Raw genomic sequence first — 22,668 nt, 5'->3', positions numbered from 1 at the left:
TGCAGACTTTTGACTTGTGAGTTAGCAGAACCCACAGCTATGAAACATGGCTCTGGGCAGGCATGAGGGAGCCAAGGGTAACAAGTATTCAGCAGGACAGCAGCCTGAATAAAGCCTTGCTCTTCACAGGGGCTGTAACCTCTAAAGCCTGTGCAGAGCACAGCAGAATGGAGCTCTGCTGAGAGGCCAGGCCAGTGCTTCACACTGGGACAAGTGAAGCTTTCCCATCAAAATTCCCTGAGTACTCCCATTTTTATCAATCTGAGGCACAGAGATGAGCTGAGAACACCAAAACTATTTTGAGAATTTATTTTCCCACATTTGTCATTAACTCTTATGAGAACCACAAAGTTTGATACACCATTATCAATAGATTGTAATCCCCTCCAAACTGACCCCCCTTTTTCTGCTAATTTGTTTTGTGACTTTTTAAAAAAAACAATTTCTAAAATTAGAGGAGGATGTGAGGTTTTTAAAGATAATACACAAGTATTGCCACAGCAAAGGAACAATCAGAGCAGTTGCCATACCCATGTCCTCCTGGGCACTTGATTTTAGTCTTGGTGCAAATCTTTGCCTAAAATTGGCTTTGCTACCTAAATCAAACATCTTAGGGAATGACTGAGTTCATAATCACTAACTTTCCATGTGGATGAGATTCAGTATTGTAGCCATTCTCATAAATCCTTCATACTGCACGTGCCAACTGAGAGTTATACAGTTTGCTTTGAGTGTTTAAAAAAAGGCTGAATGTGGCACTCAGTGCCATGGTTTAGTTGATAAGGTGGTGTTAGGTCATAAGTGGGACTGGATCTCCAAAGTTTTTTCCAATCTGATTGATTCTGCAAGTCTCAGAAAAAGTGCAGAGTTCAAGTAGCATTGAATCAAGGCAGGGTGTGGATCAGTCCTAGGGGTGGCAGCATCTAGCTTCAGTTTAAGGCAGCCATTTTCTCCCCAAAACAGATTGATTTGCAAGCAGTTGCATTGGCAGCAATAACAAAGAGTAGAATCTATTTTTGGATGCAGAAGCAAAGGAATGAATTATATTTTTCATGTAGATACTGAAAAACTCCCTGTTGTTTCAACAATTCTTGGCTTTTCCATTTTACAAATTGATTTTCAAAATATTTTTTTCATTAAATGTAACATTCATTAGACATAATAAAAATTACCAAAAAACCCCAACAGCAAATATCCACATGTGTCTCTTTCTGAGGAAAAAGATTAAACCAAAACAAACAAAAAGCAAACCAAACAACCAAGCAAGACTAATAAAAAAAACAAACCAAAAAACAAAACACACAAAAGACACTGGGGTTTATGTGATCAGATAAACAGCAGGAGATTACTGAATTTGTTAAATACTATTCCAATATTGAGAGAGGGGAAGTTTTTTCACTAGAGAAAAAAGCAAAACATGTGTTGAAACTGATGTATTCTCACTTTCCCAAAGCAACACAGATTGGTTTGTATGCCACAGAGAGAAAGCAAAGGGAATGGGCTGAAAAGCAAATCCTGCCATCTCTGTCCCTGCCTCTGCAGAGCTAGTGCCAGCACAGGAGACCTTGGGATGAGCTGTTTTTAGAATGCTTGGCCTGAGTCTGCATCTGTTCCCAGAATTGCAGGTCTGGGGCAGTAGCTGTGAAGAGGCACAACAAGGCAGTGATGGGATTAGCAAGATAATGCAGAGGGACTGGAGGATGCAAAAATTAATGGTGTGAGGTTAAACATTTTATTAAATAGCTTAGATCCTCATAACAAGTGAATATAAAAATTCCTTGGTGCTTTGCTACAACCTAAATTGTGTTACTGCTACCATTCATGTATTTATTTTTGCAGTGCAAGTCCAAGTACATTGTGCTTTTCACCAGAGGTCTGGCATCTCTTTATCTGCAAAGTGCTTGGGATTTCACCCAGTATTGCCACGGGATTCCACAGTGGGCTGGGGATGATTTCAGCTCTGGGTATGGAAGAAGACATGACTCTGGGCTCATTTGCTCCTTAGAGTTTCTGCAGAGGCTTTTGGAAAATTCCACACATAAAGTGCATCAATGAAATTGTGGACTGAGCTGTTTCTCACTGTCAGGATGCCATGCAGCAGGAGTCAAGATTACTGGGCTGCACACAGATGACTGAACAGCTTGACGATAAAACAAGCAAGCAGAAAAAAGATAAGGTTTAGTTCAAAAGGGAAAAATACGTTCCTCTTTCTTCTCTAGCCACTCCTCCTCACTGACATCAACAAAGATTTTTGTAGAAGCTGTGTTCAGCTTCTGTAATCAATCAGCTATGAACAGGTAGATGTTGCTGGCTAGAGGAAATATCTGTGCTTGTGCTCAAAGCAGAGCTGCACACTTCTTTTGTGAGAGAACAGATGCACTCCATCAGTTTCTAAGGAGAAAAACAAGCCCTGTAAGTGAGAGCTAAAAAATGTGGCAGCTCATCGAAGACTTTCTATAGACAACATCTATACAGAGCTGAGCAAGAGAAAAGAGCAGCAGAGAAGATGCACAACCTGACAGCCTTGCTTTTGTCATGTAGAGGAGGTGATACCTCCTTTAAATTTCTGTCCTGGACCTCAGACTGAGAACCATAAGCCAAGTTGTTTTCATTAGTAACAGTGAAAACAGCATCACATTAATAGAAGGTAACAGAGAGATTGGCATGCACAGCAAAATGAAGGATAATTCCCAACTCAACCCCCTGTGGATGGTTCTAGATGCAGAAATAGTCCAGTGAAATACAAATCCTACGAAAATAAAACCAGGAATGAAAGCTATGAATAAAACCAGTGAATAAAACCTCACAAAATGTATCCCTGCTGTAAAATACTGCCAACATGGAGGAATGCTTGAAAGGAGTATTTTTAACACTTGATCTTTCTGTTTCATAGAAATCTCTCTTCTAATGGATGGCACATATCAGATAACAAACAATAACTGCAGGTACAGGAAAGTTCAAGACAAGTTTTGAAACCAGTTAATCAAAAATATCACATAATAATCTACAACAAGTTTTTCTACTAGATTTGTTCCCATGAAATGGAACAAGTTTTGCCAAGCAGGAATCAATATGAGATCACACATACATTATAAATGCTCCAAAAAGGAATCCAATATGACATGAATTGTTTCTTTGAAAATACCAATAACAAAAGGAAGAATTTAACTGTGCTAAAGCAATGTGTAGGAATTAATTTTGTTCACAATTTGATCATTTTGGGATAAAACCCAGAGACCCGCAAATAGGCTTAAACATTAGGGTAGATATGAAAAATTAAATACCAGATTTCAGATTTACTCACAAATCATCTCAGTGAAGGTTGAGAATGTGTAGTAGCTTAAAAAAAAAAAAAAAAAAAAAAAAAAGGCAGCTGGGCAATTGAAAACAGTCTCAAGCACAGCATTTTCAGACAGGAAAATAGAGAAACTAATATGCCATCAGGGAGATAGTGAGATTATCTACAATAAACAGGGTAGTCTGCATGTTGAGACAAGAGATATTGAAACCTCTTCTTTCCTGGAACTAGAACAAGAACAATTCGAAGGAGAAAATGTATTGTGTGTGTCATTTATTCATGTAATAGTCCAAATGGTAAAAATATAGTCCATATAGGTAAAAATCCTAACATGAAAGTAATAAATATATTATCTGTTTAAAAGTGGATCTGAGAGAGTTTCTGGGGGAAAAAAAAAAAAAAAAAAAAGACTTCCAGGAGAGTCTTGAACTAAAGAATAAAACAGAGAAGTAAGGTCTATAAGCTCCTATTCTGATTTTACAATATATTTCCTGTGTAATATTAGTAAATAATACTTTTGCCCTGTGAACTGTTGCTTCCCTACATTTAAATGACATGTGAAGATTGATAACAGATTTCAACATTCAGGAATTCCATGTAACCCAAGCCATACATTATCTGCATATTCTCCTATTTTTCAAAAATACATATTTTAGTTGTCATTGGCTGAATACATAATTTTTTTTGACTGTAATGCTATACAAAATAATTTCAGAACAATAGTGTTATGCTCTGGAGAACCTAACATTGTGAGTTTCTTATCAGAGATATTGTGGCAAGCTGCATGTGCTTAAAAGAACCTGGCAAACCACCTATGTTGACACAAAAATTCCTTGTAAATCCAAAATCCACAGGCAAGCTCAAAAGCTGTGCCTGTTTCTAGCTGAGTGTGATGCTGTTCCAGAGCTGTTGGGGGCTTTGGCTGTGGTTTGTTTCATGCAGTTCTGTGGGAGAGGCACAGCCCTGTTTGAGTAACCTCCTGTGGCTGGTGAATAGCAAGTCCCACATCTAATAACAGCCTGTCCTCCTCTCTGTGTCAGGGAATCACATTTGGCATTTAGGGCCACCCAGAAGAGTTTAATTGAAGGGGAAAGGGTATTGCATCCCCAGCACTTCCCATTTGTGCACTGTGTTTGCTCATTAGAACGAGACATCATAGTTTTATTGCCCCCACACAGTCTCTGAAAGACCATAAACTTATAATAGACTTATAAAAAGGGACTGTAACTGTCTCACTAGTCTGCTTTTTAACTGGGTAGGGCTGCTTTATCTGTTTCCCTCACATTTATAATGCTGTAAATCTGAGCAGACACAGAGGGTTGTTACCTCCAGGTTAAACTTTGACACCAAATTCTCTGCTTATTCCCTGAGCTGGCTTCAGTGCTCTGCATTGTCTACTCCAGCACAGGCTGACATTTAACAACGTTGGAACAGCTCACTTCAAAATTCCTGTCACATTAAATGCTTCCAGTTACCTGTTCTGAATGAAATGGATGCTGCTCAACAGATTCCTGGCTGCTTTTGATGAAGCCATTTACTGGGGAGGAGGAGGAATCTAATTAGACAGCAATACTATTCTGGCTGAAGAGGTCATCTTGTTTAATTCCTCTGTATCCTAATTTCTGTTATTCCTACTGTACAGGATTACTGATAGTGGGAGCAATCCTGTCTCATGTTACAATGTGAGAACTTAAAAAAAAACCCCAAAACATCCCACTACCAAACCTTTAGCTACATGATTCAAGATTTCTGTGTAAAAGTGCTTATCAAGTATTACCAAGTATTGCCAAAGAAATAAAAGAGTGAGGTGAACATGAGCAGAAGCAACACACTGCAGGCTTAGAAAACCCAGTGGGGAAACCAGGAAAACAGTAGGAAGTTAAGCACTGTGCAAGTGACCAAACAACTCTGTCACTAATTTTTCCTTTGCTTTCTTGTCAGGTTCCCTGGTTGCACATTTGCAGGGCTGAAAAGCAGGGCTGCCTCATAGAGCCTCATCATGCTGCAAATCCCACATTAACGAGCCACATGGCCATTTTTAGGATTTTAAATGTCATTCAAATATTACTTCTTTGTTCAGTTGTACCCTATTATAACTTTGGTGCTTTTGTTTGTGCAGTCAAATTCACAGAGTCAGATTATTAAGTGAATGAGCAGAAGTATCCACCTCTGAAACAGCTAATTTGTTGGAAGTTTTTAGATGTCTTATAAGTCTCACCTCTGCTATAAATTTGGGAAGATCTAACAAAAATACATGAGACATTTCCCCATTGCCCATGGCATGCTTAATGCATGGCATTAGGAAATATTTACAGAATTTGATTCTAATTCTTCTGAAACTGCAACAGCGCAGATATCTCAGTGGAGTACTTGGTGGAAAACACTCTTCTGAGCAAGAACAGAAAACCACAATATCCCACAATTATTTTTTTTTTGTAATTTTTCTGCAGAAAATAATTAGTAAATTACTTATAGCTAACCACTGAACAGCATGAACAGATGGATATTTATAATTTAATAAACTGTTCATTATGAAAAGAAAGTCTTCCAATTTAACCTTCCCTATGACAATGAGACTGGCAAAATGAAGATCTATAAAGTACTCCTAAATAACATCCTCTGAAAAAATCCCATGTGCTGGAAATTTGATGGGGGTTTGAACATTCCATTTACTTTTGAAGTTTATTGCACTTTCAGGACACAGACTGTATTGGAGCATATCACTAAACAGCAGTGATCTAATTTTACAAGGTCTTCATTTCCTATGGTGGCTAAATAAGATTTCTAGACCTTTTTGTATTTTCCATACATTTCACACAGAGTATTTCAGAGCACCTCTCTTAATTTATACCTATACCATAGCTCTGATACCATGTCACAGAAGTGCTGACAGATTGCACTTATCCCTGTTAACACCAGCCTCACCAAGGCTTAGAGAAGTGTCTAGAGCATGACAGGATTATAAGAAAAAAAATCCATTTCTGTTTGCACACAGTGTACATGATACTGTACATTGAACCACAGCCCAGAAGAAAGCAGAAAATGGCTTCATATGCTTGAAGCTTTTGCTCCTCCCATCTATTACTAATCTAATAAAGAGAAGTATCCCTACAGATCTCATTTCACATCAATCCCAGGCCACCATTGCCCCAGCACTGTTTCTTTCCAGCATGCTCACCGTGGTGCTGCTGGAAAGCAGCAGGAATTCCCAAACCCCCTTTGTGTTTGGCATTCTGAAGGAAGGAGCTGCCCCACTTACCGCCTCCACCTCTGCTGGGTCGTACCAGACATTAATGTATGGATGCTGTAAGGCTTCATCTACTGATATCCTCTTGGCTGGATCAATGACCAGCATCTTTGATAAGAGGTCCCTGGCTTGGCTGGCTGGAACAGGGAAAGCAGAGAAACACAGTGTTAGCACAAAACAGCCACAGCCTCCAGAGGAGGGTTAGTAGGGAAAGTAGCAGTGGCACAACCCTTTTGGAGATTGCTTGTGTATGTACTCCTGCTCCCCTGCCTCCTCATTGAAGAGCTCTTCAGCAATCATCAGATCCATTAGAAAGGTGCCAAAATCAGGGCTGACTCCCTGTTCCCAAAATAGCTTTAGTGACATTTTACATGTGTGCAGATTCCACGCAGAGGGCTGAATAATATCCCCAAGAAAAATGTGCTTGATGTATCTGTGATTATTAACAGGATCAGAGCACAAAAGTTCACATAAAGAAGTCTAAAATCATGGCATTACTGAATCAAAGCCTGAAACTTACAGGCACTTTTAGGTAGGCTCAGAAATACATCCACACTTCCCTGGATGTTTTTAAGTTTTTCACCTCATCTGCTGTGAGGCATTAAACATTTTAATGAGGCATAGAGACTAGGCTAATCTTAAGGCATCCCCTTGGAAGCAATAATTTCAAATCTGTAGCCTTGGCACCATAGTGATATGGAAGTGTTTTGGAACTGCTTGAGTCTTGTTTGTTCTGTATAATGAAGTTTAAATCAGTGGGGCACATAATCCTCCACTACATATATATACATGCACACACATTGAATTTTACATTGCAGCACTGATTTATTTTACTTCATAATATATTCTGCTGTGCCTATCAGGCAAACAATGCTGCAACAAAGCCACAAACTCAGCTTTATATTACCCAAATGGATTTTTCCTAGTTGGAGTTTGCAAAAATATAATACTGTCTCAACCCACACAAAAAATTTGTAACAATATATATTTCTTTTATTATTATTATTACTGTTATTAACCATGTAGTGTTGTAAGCTCTCAGATGCTCAAAATCATTTGCTGTGTAAGTGAAAAAGACAATGAAAGGAAAAAAAATTGCAAAGAGCAGTAAGTGCAAAAATATTATTAGGTATCTCATCATACATGGGTGAGTATGTAGTTAAACCATTACATTATGGTGAAATATTTAGGCAGGGCATGGGATGATACAATGCTGCATAAGTAGGGGTTTCTGAATGCACTGTTTCTTGGTTTGTGGCTATATCTTAAAAACTGACATTCAGAATGCTCAAATGTTTGTCCTTTCTGTATCCAAAAGATAACAGCACTGCTTGACAGTCATTTTATTCATTAGCTGCAAATGCAGGGAAATTCCATTATTTGGTTGTATTGTGGTAGGAGTATAAAATTCTGTATCTGAAAGCATCTGCTCAGACCTTTCCCTTTACTCCCAGAGCCAGGACAGCAGCCTGGCTGGGATGCAAATGTGAACTGGAAGAAAATTCTGGGTCGTGTAATGACATGTAAATTGCAAGCAATTGAAAACCATTAGATGCCACTGTGGTGAGTGGCTCCAAGGACTGGAGTGGTGCAGAGCCAATACACAGCACAGGACTGCAGGGGCTCCAGGGCTGTGCACTAAACACACAATAATCACTCTTTCCCATTGAAGGTCAATGCCCCATTAAAGTGAAAAGACTCCAATATATGATTAAAATCATGGCAATTTTTCTTCTACAGGGGGATATCTTGTCACACTGTAATTAAGTTAGCTTTCTACTTCACATATATTAAGTGACCTGCAGGATTTTTTCAAAAGAAGAAATCCACCCCAGTGGATATTAAACCTTGGCTACTTCATTCGGGCTGATGTTGATAATACATTTGTATATTCTTCTATATATATTTGTATATTCTACTATATATATTTGTATATTCTAGTAAAGGTAGAGGCATGCATTTGGCTGAACTGATATTTTTCACCTTAAAAAAAGCCACTGCAAGTGCTGAGATCTCCCAATGGACATTCCATTGTTTCCTTTGTGCTACAAGTTCAAGAATAAAAGGAACACCTCAAATCCTTGTGGCACAGGATCATCACATGGAACACCATGGGAATACTCTCAATGCATCAGTGATTATGTTTCCTTGGCTCCCCAAGCACCAGGACAAACCCCATGCAGTCACTGGTCTGCAGCTAACTGCATTAAATGGAGTGCAATTACAGAGAAAAATTGGAAAAGCCTTCATTCCCCTGCAGCTGCTGCTGCATGGCTTGAACCATGTCCCTTTGTCAGACATACCTTTGAGTTTGTTGTGTTCTGAGTCTGCTGGGAAGAGAGAGTCTGGGAAGAGTTTGGGGAAAGTGAGGCCAGCGTACTTGGGTCTGTTCTCAACGTAGTTCCGCACTGTCGGCTGCAGCTTCTTCATGAATTCTGGACAGGGTGTTCCCAGCTGCTCAATTACTTTATTCCACTGATCAATATCTGAACACCAGTAGTTAAGGGAAACAAAATGCAGCCCCCCATGCAGCCTCCTGACATTTCTGCTTGTGCTGTCTGAGAATCCTCAGAGGTGTTTAACTCCCTTCACAGCATCTTTGTAGTCACTATCTTTCCTTCTCTTCTCATTATTCCTTCAGGTCCTACAGCCTGCACAGGGAAAAACTCTCACATAACATCAGGACATTGTGCAGTTCTAAAACCATGGCCACTACAGAACAACACAGATTCTTCTCTTTAAGTCAACACTTGTTACCATTTTTTTTTTTAAACTTGAAATCCAGTGACTTGCACTCCCTTTTTTTACATGCAGATAATTGTTACTACATCAGCTTGGAAGAACAACGTGTGCACCTGCCTCTATTCAGTCTGTGGAGAGGGAGACCCAGCTGGCTTAAAGAAGTTCTGCACAGGACAAAAATCTTCTTCCACTCATCTGATTTGCACTTTACTCTCTCCAATAACTCAATTGATGTTAATTTTTCAATACCAGCCAACCCCTCAAGAACAATTTTTGATTTTATAAGAACACACTGGGACTCATTCTATACAGACAAATTATGCACAGGTGTAAAGAGATGTTTGTTTCTCTTTAACTGAAGAAATGACAGCTACATTGCTAAACTGATACTGGCTAATGAGAAACAGGCTTAATGCTTAAAAAGGAAATATATTACAGGCATTTTGTACTGAGCTTTTTATTTATTGAGGTATTGATATTTTAGTTTTCTTTAGTTTGCTAACATTTAGGCCCCTGATAGGTGTTATGTAGCACTTTCCTTTCAGCCACATTCAGAATAAGACTTACTGCTCTAACAAAAAAGCAAATTATCAGTAGCATCTCTACATCATACTAATTCACAGAGCTAAGAACCTGATGACTACATGGGGAAAAAAAAAGGATGATTACATGCAGCCATGGGTACATTGATACTAAGCAATATGATTAAGGGAGTTTTGTTAGGAGCACGTTGGAAAGAAAAGGCCTTCAAAAGACAAACATTCAAAGCATTTCAGCACAGAGATTTCTTTTTTAAAAAATATTCTTTTAAGTTATTATTGTCATAAGTGTTGTAAGAGTGGAGGCATTTTCCAAATATTAAGACAGATAACAGGAAAAAAATTTCAAGCAAAAACCAGTTCTTGGTTGCAGTAGCAATTTCAGATTTAAAAAAAAAAAAAAAATTAGAGAAATGGAAACAGTCTTTTCACATACCTTAGAAAGTAAAGACTGACTAAATTTGGATTTACATGAAATATCTTCTTTGAAAAAAAAAACCAAGCAAACAACATTAAAAAATTGCAGGTTTACTAATCAAAAGTGTTTAAAGGAATGAAAATAATTTAAACATATGCTTTAAAGATTCCAAAACAGTGTTTTGAATGGCTTTACTTTCAGCTGAAAAAGGTTGCTAGAAACAGCAGCAGCCTGGAAAGATTTTTCTGAGTACCTCTTATTTTTTAAACTAAAGTGAAGATTTTTGTAGAAAAGCCCTTCACACAAATTCCCTGTAGGTTGTATGTAGCTTATTTTGTACTGTCCATGAAAAATACCTTTTTTTTTAACAGAAAACTGAACAATTGCAACAAGAGTAAAGTTATCTATGTCTACAGCTGCTCAAAGAGTAGCCTGAATATTTCATTAACTATTTAATCAGAAAATAAAGTGGTTTGACATTCTAAACTTGTGGTCATGTCAAGACACCTCAGTGATTGCTGGCTGGACTGCTTCAGAGCAGGTCTCTCTGAGGAACTGGAGAATACAGAGTGTGTAAATGCTTTGCAGAGAAGAACAGAGAGCATAGAAGTGAAGATGCTGTTAGTTGCGCCAAGAGAAGCTAAATGGGTGAGAGAGCCAAGCTTTAAAATCCTCACTGGAAGCATTACCTGTGCAAGTTGAGGGAAGTGTTGGATAAACAGGGAGGGCCAAAGACAGGACTTGCTTCAAAGAGCAGGTGACCATCTCCCAGGAATTTAGTGCAGGTCAAAGAAAAAATGATCTTTGGGGTTACAGAATTATGTGGAGCTTGGACACATTGAGGGGGAAGATGTAGTAAGATGGGAAGCACTGTCAGAGGGGATGGAGAAAGGAGAAGGAAAATCCACAGACAACAGGTGAGCTCCCACTGCACACATTTCCTCTAAGCTGACAGAAAGGCTCTGACTAAGAAACAGCACACAAGCAGACTACCACCCACAGCTGGGACATTTTGAGATGGAGTCAGCAGAGCAAAAACGAGAGCCAAAGGCAGCAGGACTGGCAGAGCCCCACGTTCTGCTCCCTGTCTGACCTGACCTGCAGGGTGGCACTGGACCTGCTGCAGCCCTGCTCTTGCCAAAGGTCAGGATTTAGGTCACAGCAACCTCAGGGACTGGTTTTGAGCAATGAATGATCTCCATGTGCTTCTTTACACATTTTTTCTGACTTAGGTTGTTCATATACTGCCAAAACCCTTAAATATAATACATTCATTTGCTCTTTACATTTACATGTACACACACATACACACACACAAACTGACATGGTGGAGCACTCAGGACTGGTTTTGCCCTGATAATAGCAATTACAAAACCCTGATAAATGAAAGCAGTTAGATAATGTTTTAGTCAGATGGACACACACATGTTCTCTCTAGTAATGTTTTTCCCCTTACCTAGTCCTTAAAACCACTGGATTATATTCTGAGGTCCAATACATGAAAATGTGCAAAAATGTAATAAAGTTCTTGCAGAATGCTGGGCCAGCTCCATTTCACTGCAATGTTTTATGCAGTCACCAGGTATGATGCACCTGGTGATGAGAAGTTGTACATATCATGGTATGAGATCAAAAAAAAAAAGTATTGGAAAAAATCTGAGGTCAGATTTTCAATCAAAGCAAAGAAACAGTTTTCTCTAGATGCCAGTCAGCATTAGCTTCAGCAATTCTGCAATAAACAAATGTTACTACAGGACAGCCCTAATGTGAATAAAAATCTACAGTAACCTACATTAATCAATTAGAGATTGTAACTATTGATATTATTGAAAAAATGGTATTAAAAGTTAGTGATTACATAACCCTGACAGAAAAAATCTCTTAAAGAAGAAAAAAAGAGGAACCTGTTTTTCCTCTTGAAATTAAGTAAATGTTAGGCAGACAGAGTTGGAGAGAATTCCAACCCAAAGATCTGGAAAATTATGAAATACCTGCTTAAAAGCTATTTGAATTAGTTCAGCTGTCCATTGCCCCAAGCAGGATCAAGGAAAATGTGTCAGCTTCTCACAACAGCATCTGTATGATTTAAGACTGAAGAAGGGACCTAACCTGGATTTATTAACTCGCCTCTGGCACTGACAATATGGCATTTAGTAACATTAGGATGGCCATACAGAGTTACAGCAAAGATTTAAGAAAATAGATTTAAAAGGTGTATCATCTGAATGAACATTTATCTCTGAGGCCTTAGGTTGCCTTGAGCTCACTAACCACCTTTTTTCTTTGCAGCTTTATACTCTCCTATGGATTTTTCTCCTTTGCTTTCTAAATACTTGGTTATTTATTTGGAAAATAACACAAAGCTGAACTGTAGATTAAGCAACATATCTTTCTAAAGCAAAGGCATAAAAATTCTAATGGGAAAATAATATTGAGAATGAACAATAAAGTGTTTCTTTAAAAAAAAAACAGATTCCACAGTAATGCCATCTATTTAGAAGCACAGGCTGAAAGTGAACCTGTATTTATTTTTTCTTTGTGCATTGATGCAAAAGAGTTCCAAAGTGTGGATTAAGAACCAGTGTTTTGTTCATTCAATTGGCCTGTAAACCTCAGATAAATTCCTGCAAATTTCCAAACAACTATAAGGAAATTGAGTTTGGCTATAAGAGAAAATTTACAATACTTCTCTGTCTCAATCAGAAAATATTAAAAGCGTTTCTACAGTGTACAAAGTAGTAGCTTGTAATTTAAAAAAAAAATTAGACAAAACATATTATTGTCTTCCTATCTAGCCCCAAAATCACAACAATATTTCTTTTTCCTTCTCATGACATGTCTGTGTAAATCACACTCTTTTTTGAGTGAAGAATTGTATTTTGTTGAGTTCAACAGCCAAGTTTTGCAGGAAGAGTTAGTGTCTGCCTTAGGATGTTTCAGTTGTACTGCAATACAAATAACTTGATCTCTTATGCTTGTTCACCTGAAAGAGAAGCCTTTTTCTAAAACCCTCCTCAAGCAGCATCTGCGGACTGTGATGTGGGAAACACAAGCAATTCTGCCAGAGCAGCTGTTTATAAGAGAGCTGTTGGAATTGTGCTGGACAGGGGGCTGCTGGTGGGAATCACACTTCCCTGCCCAACATGCCAAATCCTGCTTAAGTTAGGCACAATGAAAACAAAACTGACATAGGATGTTTTGTTTGTACCACACAGATGGGGAAGATCATCTCTTTTCAATCCCAAAATCTTGAGGGAATCACCTTGCTGGTTGTTTTCTCCTTAAATCTGCATATTCCACTAACAAAACCTGCTCCATTTCAGGCAATGTTTCAATGCTTGTAACTTGTCAAATTTAGAATAATTACTATGAACGGATCTGCAGTTCCCTCCTCAACACCAAATTGTGGCAACCAACCTTTTTTAAACAAAAAATTTAATTGAACCTTTCTTTTAAAAATAAATCTGCTAAAAATACACTAACCAGCTTCACTGTGGGAGACATCAGTGTCACATTCATATTTTCCACAATCCCAAATTTTACATATTGATGCCAACACAGTTTACAAAAAAAAAACCCCACACAAAGGAATTGAAAATGCTACCATCTGACAAGACAGTAACTAAAAAGCATTTTCTGTTCCAAGGTGAACACTTTGAGAAGAATGAGCCATTTGTAAAATGAAATACTGGGTAGTGTTCAGAATAATAACTGCTATTTATATGGAATAACAGAATGCAGTGACAACAAAAACTAACATTACTTGAGAAGATTACCATTGATCATTCAGGAGTGAGGAGATAGCAATGTTCATTGTGCAGATGTCATTAACATTTTGGATGCCCATCTATGACTCCATAACTAAAATTTTCAGATACTATTTTTATCTGGTATTTCATTCATTGCTGATCATCTGTGCTTACACAGCAACAAGCAAATCATATAAACATAGAATGGTTTGGGTTGGGAGGGACCTTAAAGATCATCTCATACTGGCTTTGGTTGCAATACAGGATGTCACCAAAACTATGTATTCTATCACCATCTGTTGAAAGTAGGTGGGGCAGTGACCCTTATCTCCATGGCATATATCATCTGCTAATGGGCCATCTTTAAACCAGCTGGGGCAATCATCTTTATCTGTTCCACAGCCCATCCTCCCTCCACGAGATATCATCTGCTAATGGGCCATTCAGTCCCACTGTGTGACTGATAAAATTACATCATCCCACTGGGAGATGCTCCAGCCAGGGGGAGCAGCCAAGCCTTTCCTACCTAGATAAAAACTGAGATTTTGGACAGCAAGGTATCTTCTTTTCACTGGATCCCAGAGGAAAGCCAGACCTTTCCACATCATCCCTGGACCTTCAGAGGAAAACTGCACCTTCTACAGGAGCAGTGCTCCAGCTGAACCACATCTGCCACTGCAGGAGGATGCAGCCACCATTTAACGGGACTGCTAACAACACCCTGACTGACAGGGTGTCAGGCTGTATTCTGACTCAGTCAGGGTTGGGATTGTTCTTTGCAATACTGCATTTCTATTTTAATTTTCCTAGTAAAGAATTGTTATTCCTAATTCCCATATCTTTGCCTGAGAGCCCCTTAATTTCAAAATTACAATAATTTGGAGGGAGGGTGTTTACATTCTCCATTTCAAAGAGAGGCTCCTGCCTTTATTGGCAGACACCTGTCCTTCAAACCAGGACACATTCCAATTCCCCAGCCATGGGTAGGAACAGCTTTCACTAGACCTGGTTGCCCAAAGCCTTATCCAACCTGGCCTTGAACACTGCCAGGGATGGGGCAGCCCCAGGTGTTACACCACAAACACGTTACAAGTGCTTGTGAAAGACACCTAGGAGTCTGCATAGGAAGTAGGATCTCAGTGATACAGCATAATCCTAAAATGTTTCTGTTTTTACTGTCAGTGAAGTCGGTGTGGGCTCAGTTTGCTTGTAACTCAGGTGTGCCTGCAACAAGTTGGATAAGAAATCAAGAATAAATTCCTCAAGCTCAAAACAGGAACCAAGTTCCTGGAAACTGTAGGATTGCTCTCTTCCTGAATCAGGAGAAAACAGCACCATTCTGTGTTTTCATCTGTGCAATTATTCAAAAGCTCCTTTTGCCCTTTACAAGTGAGTTTTTACAATGTTAACAATTACTCAACTTCCCAGTGTTTTAGAAAAGACAAATTGTGGCCTTGACGTTCAAGACTATTAAACATACACCACTGTATATATTCATGCATCTATCAGTTTATATCAGCTAAGCCACCTCCAGCAAAACCTCAGCTCACTGATATTTCACAAATCTTTTGCATCAGTTCTTTCTCTACATTTCTTTGACATCCAAGAAGCAGAAGCTGATCACATCACTCAAAAGATAGGAAGTCAGCAAAGAGAAAAGGCTGAATAAAGAGAGAAATGTAAAGTCTTCATGAGAAAATATAATAAATATGCAATAGAGCAGTGGTCAAAATGTATGAACTGAGTTGTATTATTGGATAGCAGCAAGTGTTCTCATTTTCCTTGCATTTACATACAGATGGCAGGTTTTCCAAGATAAAATTATAAGCTGTTAGCACACTGTCAAAGTTTAAACAATTTGTGTTTAGTACAAACGTTTCTAAAAATGTTACATTGCTGTATTGAAAATAATTAAGTAGGCACTGAGTAACCTTTCATCCATTTAATAGTGCTGGGAGTGGTTTTTTGCAGCCTGGGTACAAATTTTTTTGGTGGTTCATCCACAAACATCACTGTTTCCATGGAACCACTGCTCATTCAGCATTGATGCTCACAGAAAACCACACTAAAAATTACTTTTCAAACAGAGTATAATTCTCATCTCAGATTTAAAGCAGAAGTAATTTATTGTGCAAACACACAAAGCTGATTTTCCTAAGGACTTTATGATTTCTAACTGCCAATAATACCCTGAAAATCACAAAATACTGTTTTGCTTAATGTTGTAACCATTTAATATGTACTTCTTTTAACAGGCAAGACCACAGCAGACTTCTGAGCAAAATTTCTGCAGTCTCTGTGTCTTTTCCCATCAGTTCAGATTTCCTAACAGAGAAAAAGCACAAAAAATCAGTTCTTAGAAGGTTTGCTGAGACAGTTTCCAATAATCTGTTCTCTTATGTTGTCAAACAGTCCCTGCATCATCTGAACAAAGCAGAGAAAGCCTTAGGGCAGTTATTGAGATCTTCTCTGATGCCTGCAAAAATTTTGCCACAAATCCTAGAAAGTAAAAACCCATCTTTTTAAAAAATTTTATGGCCAGTGATATAATGACTTGTGTACAGATATTGCTGGACTTTGTAGGTAAGTCTGACTCAATTCAGCAGTATTTGTTTATGGAATTTTTGTTATTGGGCAAAATATGTATATTGAAAAGTATTTTCAGAAACTGCCTAACTTTTCTGCTTTGCATTTCACCAACAATTCAGATCAATTTGATGAGAAGTTTGTAAGTAAATTAACTCTGTGCCTGAAAAGAATCTATCAAAGGGTGAAACTATTGTTTCAGAACATGAGTCTTGAAAAATATAGTTTTGTTTTTGTTGAAATGAAATGGCCAGAAGTGTGGATTTAAAAAAGAGGCCTTCAAGGGTATTAATGGCTACGTGTATTCCTATTTTCTTCATCTCACACCATCATGTTCTTCAATTTCTGAGCACTGAATCTCAGCTCAAGGCCTGAAAGAGTGTTTTAACTCTGTGAGAATCTTTAATGATTTTGGTTATCTTTTGAAATTCAGTTGTCCTTGCTGAGCTCAAAAAGGCCCTGTGAATTCCTGAATTCCACAATATGGCTTTGAAGCCCTGCCCAGCACTTTTTTCAGCAGCTCAGCTGAAGTATAAGCTCATCAAGTCTGTTGATGGCTGGAGAGCTTCCTCTACAAACATCTGCTGCAGCACCTGGCACCAGCTGAAGATTCCAAGAGCTCTGATAAGACTGATTCCTAGCAACTTTGGGGAGACATTTCATATAACCACAGAACTGTTTAGGTTGGAAATACCTTCAGGACCCTTGAGCCCAGCTGCTAACCCAGCACAAGGCACCACTAAAGGCCACTGAAGGTTGCCTGGGCTGCACTGCTGGAGTTTGCAGGCCTGAGGGATGTGGGTCAGGAGAAGACTAAAGTCAGGACCCTGAATTTTGGGAAGCAAAGGTCAAGCAGTTCAAGGAGTCAGGCAATAGGACCCCGTGGGATACTGCCCTCAGGGACAAGGGGGCAGAACAGAGCTGTATTTTAGGACACTTTCCACAGAGCACAAGAGCCAGTAAACCCCTTATACCCCAATCCCTGCAGCATGCTTCGCATGATTGCAGCTGTAGAATGAGGCAGAATAAGCTTGTGCAGACATATCCTGAGAGCAGCTGACATCACATCTCTCCACTGAATATTACTGAATATATACTTGTCTCCCTGAGCTTGTCCAAACACAGGATTTAAAGGCACATTCATCCTTCTCTGCCCAAAATGCCTACAGTGGCTAAAAAATGTGTAACTACACTTTCACAGCTCACTTCCTTCACTTCTCCAGATCAATTATGCAGCAGTGAGAAAAGGTTAAGTGTCCTAAAACCTTGAGGAGAACACGTGGAACAAGGGTCAGGCTCACAGGTACAACCAGCTTGTCCCATTGTTCCTGAGGCAACACAACACCCCATGTCCTTGCTTGAGGCAGAACCAGGTGCAAGCTTCATGCTAATTGCTTTTTGAAAGCAGAACAACTGCTGTCAACATTGAAATGAAGTTTTCACATGAAATTAAAAAAAAAAAAAAAAAAAGAAAAGGATAAAAAGAAAAAGCTTTAGCACACAATTCAGTGCATCAAGTGCATACACCAAAAATGATGGAGAAATAGTAAAATCTCAAGGATCAGTAAAGACCATGAGGATTTTGGACACTGCAAATCATTCTTCACAACTAGGAGTTTGAAAGAGAATAGAGGTGGGCTCTGTTCTCAGCTTCACCCCAGTGATTTCAGTGAATTCAGATGGACTGCAGGAGTGGGATAAAGCAGCAGCCTAGCTAAGCACTCCCCTCTGCACTTACTTAGAGGCATTTTCTGCTTTTCTGCTTCTGAATTTTGCTACTGAAATTTTTAAAGTTAGCTGAAAGGACTATTTAGCTGTGTAAACAGTAACAGCATCAAATGACCTAAAGTCCTTAACCACTGGAAAATGGAAAATATTAAAATTTGCAGTCAAATATATGACTGACAGTGCATTTCTCATGAATATTCAATCTTTTAGCTTCAAAACTGCTTTTCATGGTTATTTATGCATAAAAATTGACACAAATTAGTATTAAATACTCTTCAAATCACAGTGTAGATGTGAAATGAAGCACTGCCTGTTAAGAAAAAAATTGCTGATAGCAGATTCTGGTACACTTCCAGGCTTAACCCATTTTATGTCAGAGAGGAAACTTTTTTAAAGAAAAGGATGTTTAATTACTCCTGCTCCTGCACTTAAACCCATCCTTAAGCATGCAGCCCTCGAGCTCTGAGGGCTTATAGTCCCTGCTGATGGAATTATCCAGCTGCCCAACTGCATCACTTGTCTGAAGAAATAATCTTTTTTACAGCAATGCTAAGCATTTTCTGTGCAGGTTTAAGGCAGAGGATGCCACGAGGTCACAAATCTCAGCAGGCTGGGCTGGAGCTTGCAGCTTCCCCACTGGTTTCCAGCTGCACAGATGGGCAGGGGAGCCAGAACTGCTGAACCCCTGCTTGTGGCTGCTCAGCAGCAGGGAAGGGGTGTGGGGGATGGATTTGGAGAGGAGGATTGGAGGAGCAGCCTGAAACAAAGCAATGGCATCGTTCTCTGTCCATGGAATGGGCACCCATGGAACAGCAGAGGAAAAACAGAGAGGTACAGAAAGCACAGAGCAAGTTTAGCAATGTAATAAATAAATAAAAATGAAGAATGTGAGCTCAATTACAGACCAATCCCAAAGAAATCAGCAGCTGGTAATGACAATTTCTGTGGAGTTATAGAAATAATAGATGGCACACAATGGTTTAATTATAGAGGCTTTGTGCAAGTTCTTTTTAACAAGCCTGCAGCTGTATCAAAGAAATCAGTTTTTGAAGAGCTATTTCAGACATATTCAATTATTTTCAGATTTATTTTGAGATATCTTTAAATGTTAGCTTATGAAATGTAGGTTATGAACATAAAACCAGTTCTGACTACAACACTGAGGGATGCTCACCCCTACACTCCAATGTCTGACTCCACATTGACAGAAAACAGAAGCACAGCAAATCTGGAGAAATCTAATGATTTCCATCAACACACAGAAGGGAAATGTTTACTTACACATAGGCAGAGGACATGTGCTCCAGATCATACAAAGGGAAAGTGTATTGCTCATTTTAGTATGGGTATGCTCAGCCAGAATTTTGGGCAAAACACAAATTAGAGTCTTACTAGGCAAGGCTGTGAAAATATTAAAGATATAATTACATATTTTCATTTCTTTAATGATCTTCAGATGATACTTTTTACCCATTCGGATCAAAAATATTGAACCCTTTAAGCTGTAATGAGGTCAGAAGTGCTGAAGTGAGCTGGTAAGTACATATATATACACACACAAGTGTACATGCACACCTACTCAGAGAAAGCTACATAAAAATTAATGCCTGTAAACTCCTCTGTCATCTAAGTAGAGAATTTAAAATGGAAGGAAAACTTGTACACAGGCCATGTTCATTTCTCATATTCATGATCCTATGGACAGTAAAAGACTGGGGTTAGATCAAGCATATACTGACCTCAGTTATTCTAATACACATGAGAGTGTTCCACAATCTGATAAATACTGCAGTGCTTTAATAAAGTATGGGAAAAATAAGAAATATGACTGTCTCAGCTCTGAATGTAGAATAGTCTCTAAGGAAAACAAATATATTCCTAGTCTGCTTGTCCAGTGATTTAGTGCATTTGTAAATCACTTGCTGTTGATGTCAAGAATACATTCTGCTTTCACATAATAGTTCTATGTATTCAAATAAAAGATGGTAGACCCAAGCCCATCACAACAGTTTCTCAAGAAACATCCAGACTCTGAGTCATTAAACTAGTAGCAAGTGATAACATTAGTCTTGGGAAGAAGTTGTGCCCAAACTGAAACCATTTCCTACTTTTGTACTTTAATACCACTTAAGAGCAACTAAACAAAGCAAATAAGCAATTCTATGAGTCTATAACAAGCATTTCTATGATTCATATCTGAGTTAGAGATGCAGAAATGCTTGTGAAATGCAGAACCTCTTACATCTCACCCTGAGGTAAGCAGTGACTTGTGCCTACCCTTCTACCATCTTTAAATAAAAAAACCCCTTCACTTCTGAAACACACCCCTCCCAAAAACACACCACCAATTAATAAAGAGACATTTATCACATCAAAACTGTGGTCACTGGCTGCAGAAAGTGATTCTGAGGAACAGTTTGGGATGTTGTTTCCATCTCCTCACGCTGTACTTACTGCGGTTTTCACCTAAGGCTTTGCTGAGAGGCAGTCATGGGTTTTTGCTGGCATTTTGGTTTGCAGGAATTTTGCAGTGGGACTTAACCCAGCTCTTTAGGCACAGGACAGAGGTATGTCAGCACTAGTCTAGTGGGAAGGGGCTGGAAGGGAAAGGGTTGGAGGCACCCACTGGGGCCAGCTTGCTGCTAGGAAGGATACGATCAGTGCCAGGAAACAACACAGCACCTTTAATCATTTCTCCCATGATGCACCCTACTGACCACATGTCAACTGAAAACAAAAATGAAATGAAGGTAAACAAGGAAACAGGAACAGAACAACAAATAAATGAGAAGACTTGCCCCACCATGCCATAGCACAGTGCCTGCAGACACAGACCTGCCTCTGGCTCCCGGCGGCTGCTTTTCTGCCTGAGCACACACATTTCATACAACAGAGCAGGTCTGAGAAAAATCACCTCCAACAGTTTCCTCTACCCCAGTGTGGATGAAAGACAATGCCATTAAATACAGAAACCCAACTGAGACCTGCAGCTGGCTACTGTGTCACAATACAACTTTGTAATTAAAATTTGCCAATTAATTTTGTCTTTTTCAAGTTTCTATTTGTATTCATTACCTAGGTTTATGATGCTTTGTCTTGTAAATGAATGCTGGTCTCTGTATTCAATAAGGATATGCAAATTGCTATTCCTTTATCATTCCAGCTACCAGAGATCCATGCATATTTTCACAAGCTGAACTGCCAGAAGCCGCAAAAGGAACTTGGGTCCTTGTGAAGACATATCCACCACTGATTCAGGGTTATGAATAGAATTTTTGAGATCATTCAGCTCCAACAATGCTTGCTTTAAGGCCTGTTGGCTCACTTCCAGCAAATCTCAGTGAAGCCAGCAGTCCATCTCAGGAATCTTGAGAATCTCATAAGATTTCCATTTGCCATGATAAGAAACGGTGATTTCTAAATAGGCACAGAAGTGCTAAACTGTACCTTCTGCAGTGAAATTCAGGAAAAACTGAGGCCTGTTTACCTCTACAGGGAGGAGCAGTTCAGCTGGGTCAAGCAAAGCTCACCACAATTTACACAGGAGCACAAGATGAAAATCAGACTCCTTATATCCAGCTCAGGATTAAGGTGGCATTTTCCCCCATACTGATTCCATGTAACCACATTACCTCTGCTGTCCTTGCTCTATGGTAAGTCATAGGGCATGAAAGCAAGCACAGGGACAGACTGGTGTCTCAGGGCCAGAAACTGGGGAAAAAATGTGAAAGCATCATGCTGCTTGGTTAAATTTACACTTACAATTTCATATTTAGTAACAGCTTAAAGTGCATTTGACTTTGAAGGCAAATGTCCTATCTGTGGAAATCTTAGCATGCCTGGGTCTAAGGTTCCCTTGTTGCTTTATTTAGCATATGAAAAGCTTCAACACTACACAATAAAGAAATCAATAAACAAAAAACAAAGAACTAAAGAAAAGGCTACTTGTTTGGAAGCAATAAGCAGACCTAGAGATGCAAATTATTGCTGCTTTCATCACAAGCTAAATGGCATGCAAAATATCAGGAAAAGATAGAGCAAGCAGTTGTTTGTTCGTCTGTTATTAATTCCTTTTTATTTTCAGAGCCTGCCTCCTGACATCAGTGCTCTGTGCTATGCTCCAGAGGGCACACACACAAGTTGAACTAGTGCCTTGCTAAACTGCAAACTGTGTAAAATCAGAGGTGATTATTCCCCTCTATGCCTGAGGTTTTGGGAAGGAAGCTCTTTGAAAATTTCCAAATCAGAAAGAGCAAAGATAAACACCTAAATATAACCAGCATCCCAAGAGCCTTCTTGACTGCTGCCTCTTTTTCACCTCCTGAGGCAATTAGAAATAAATCAAAGTGGAACCAGGATTT

The 22,668-nt window shown here is 39.0% G+C and overlaps 1 protein-coding gene across 10 annotated transcripts in view; it reads right to left on the bottom strand.

The window, feature by feature from the left end:
* MAPK10 (mitogen-activated protein kinase 10) overlaps window positions 1-22,668 on the bottom strand; it is a 160,888-nt gene that overhangs the window by 13,884 nt on the left and 124,336 nt on the right. For all 10 annotated transcript variants that reach the window (XM_079306534.1, XM_079306533.1, XM_079306535.1 and 7 more), the window contains 2 exons: window positions 8,849-9,031; window positions 6,558-6,682 (listed from right to left, as the gene is read on the bottom strand). In XM_079306534.1, the coding sequence (XP_079162660.1) occupies window positions 6,558-6,682; window positions 8,849-9,031 (308 nt within the window). The remainder of the gene's footprint in view (window positions 1-6,557; window positions 6,683-8,848; window positions 9,032-22,668) is intronic.

The sequence above is a fragment of the Erithacus rubecula genome (genome assembly GCF_903797595.1).
Source record: "Erithacus rubecula genome assembly, chromosome: 5".
NCBI lineage: Eukaryota > Metazoa > Chordata > Aves > Passeriformes > Muscicapidae > Erithacus > Erithacus rubecula.
The sequence above is the reverse complement of the archived record's forward strand: the minus strand, read 5'-3'. Positions and strand labels throughout refer to the sequence as shown.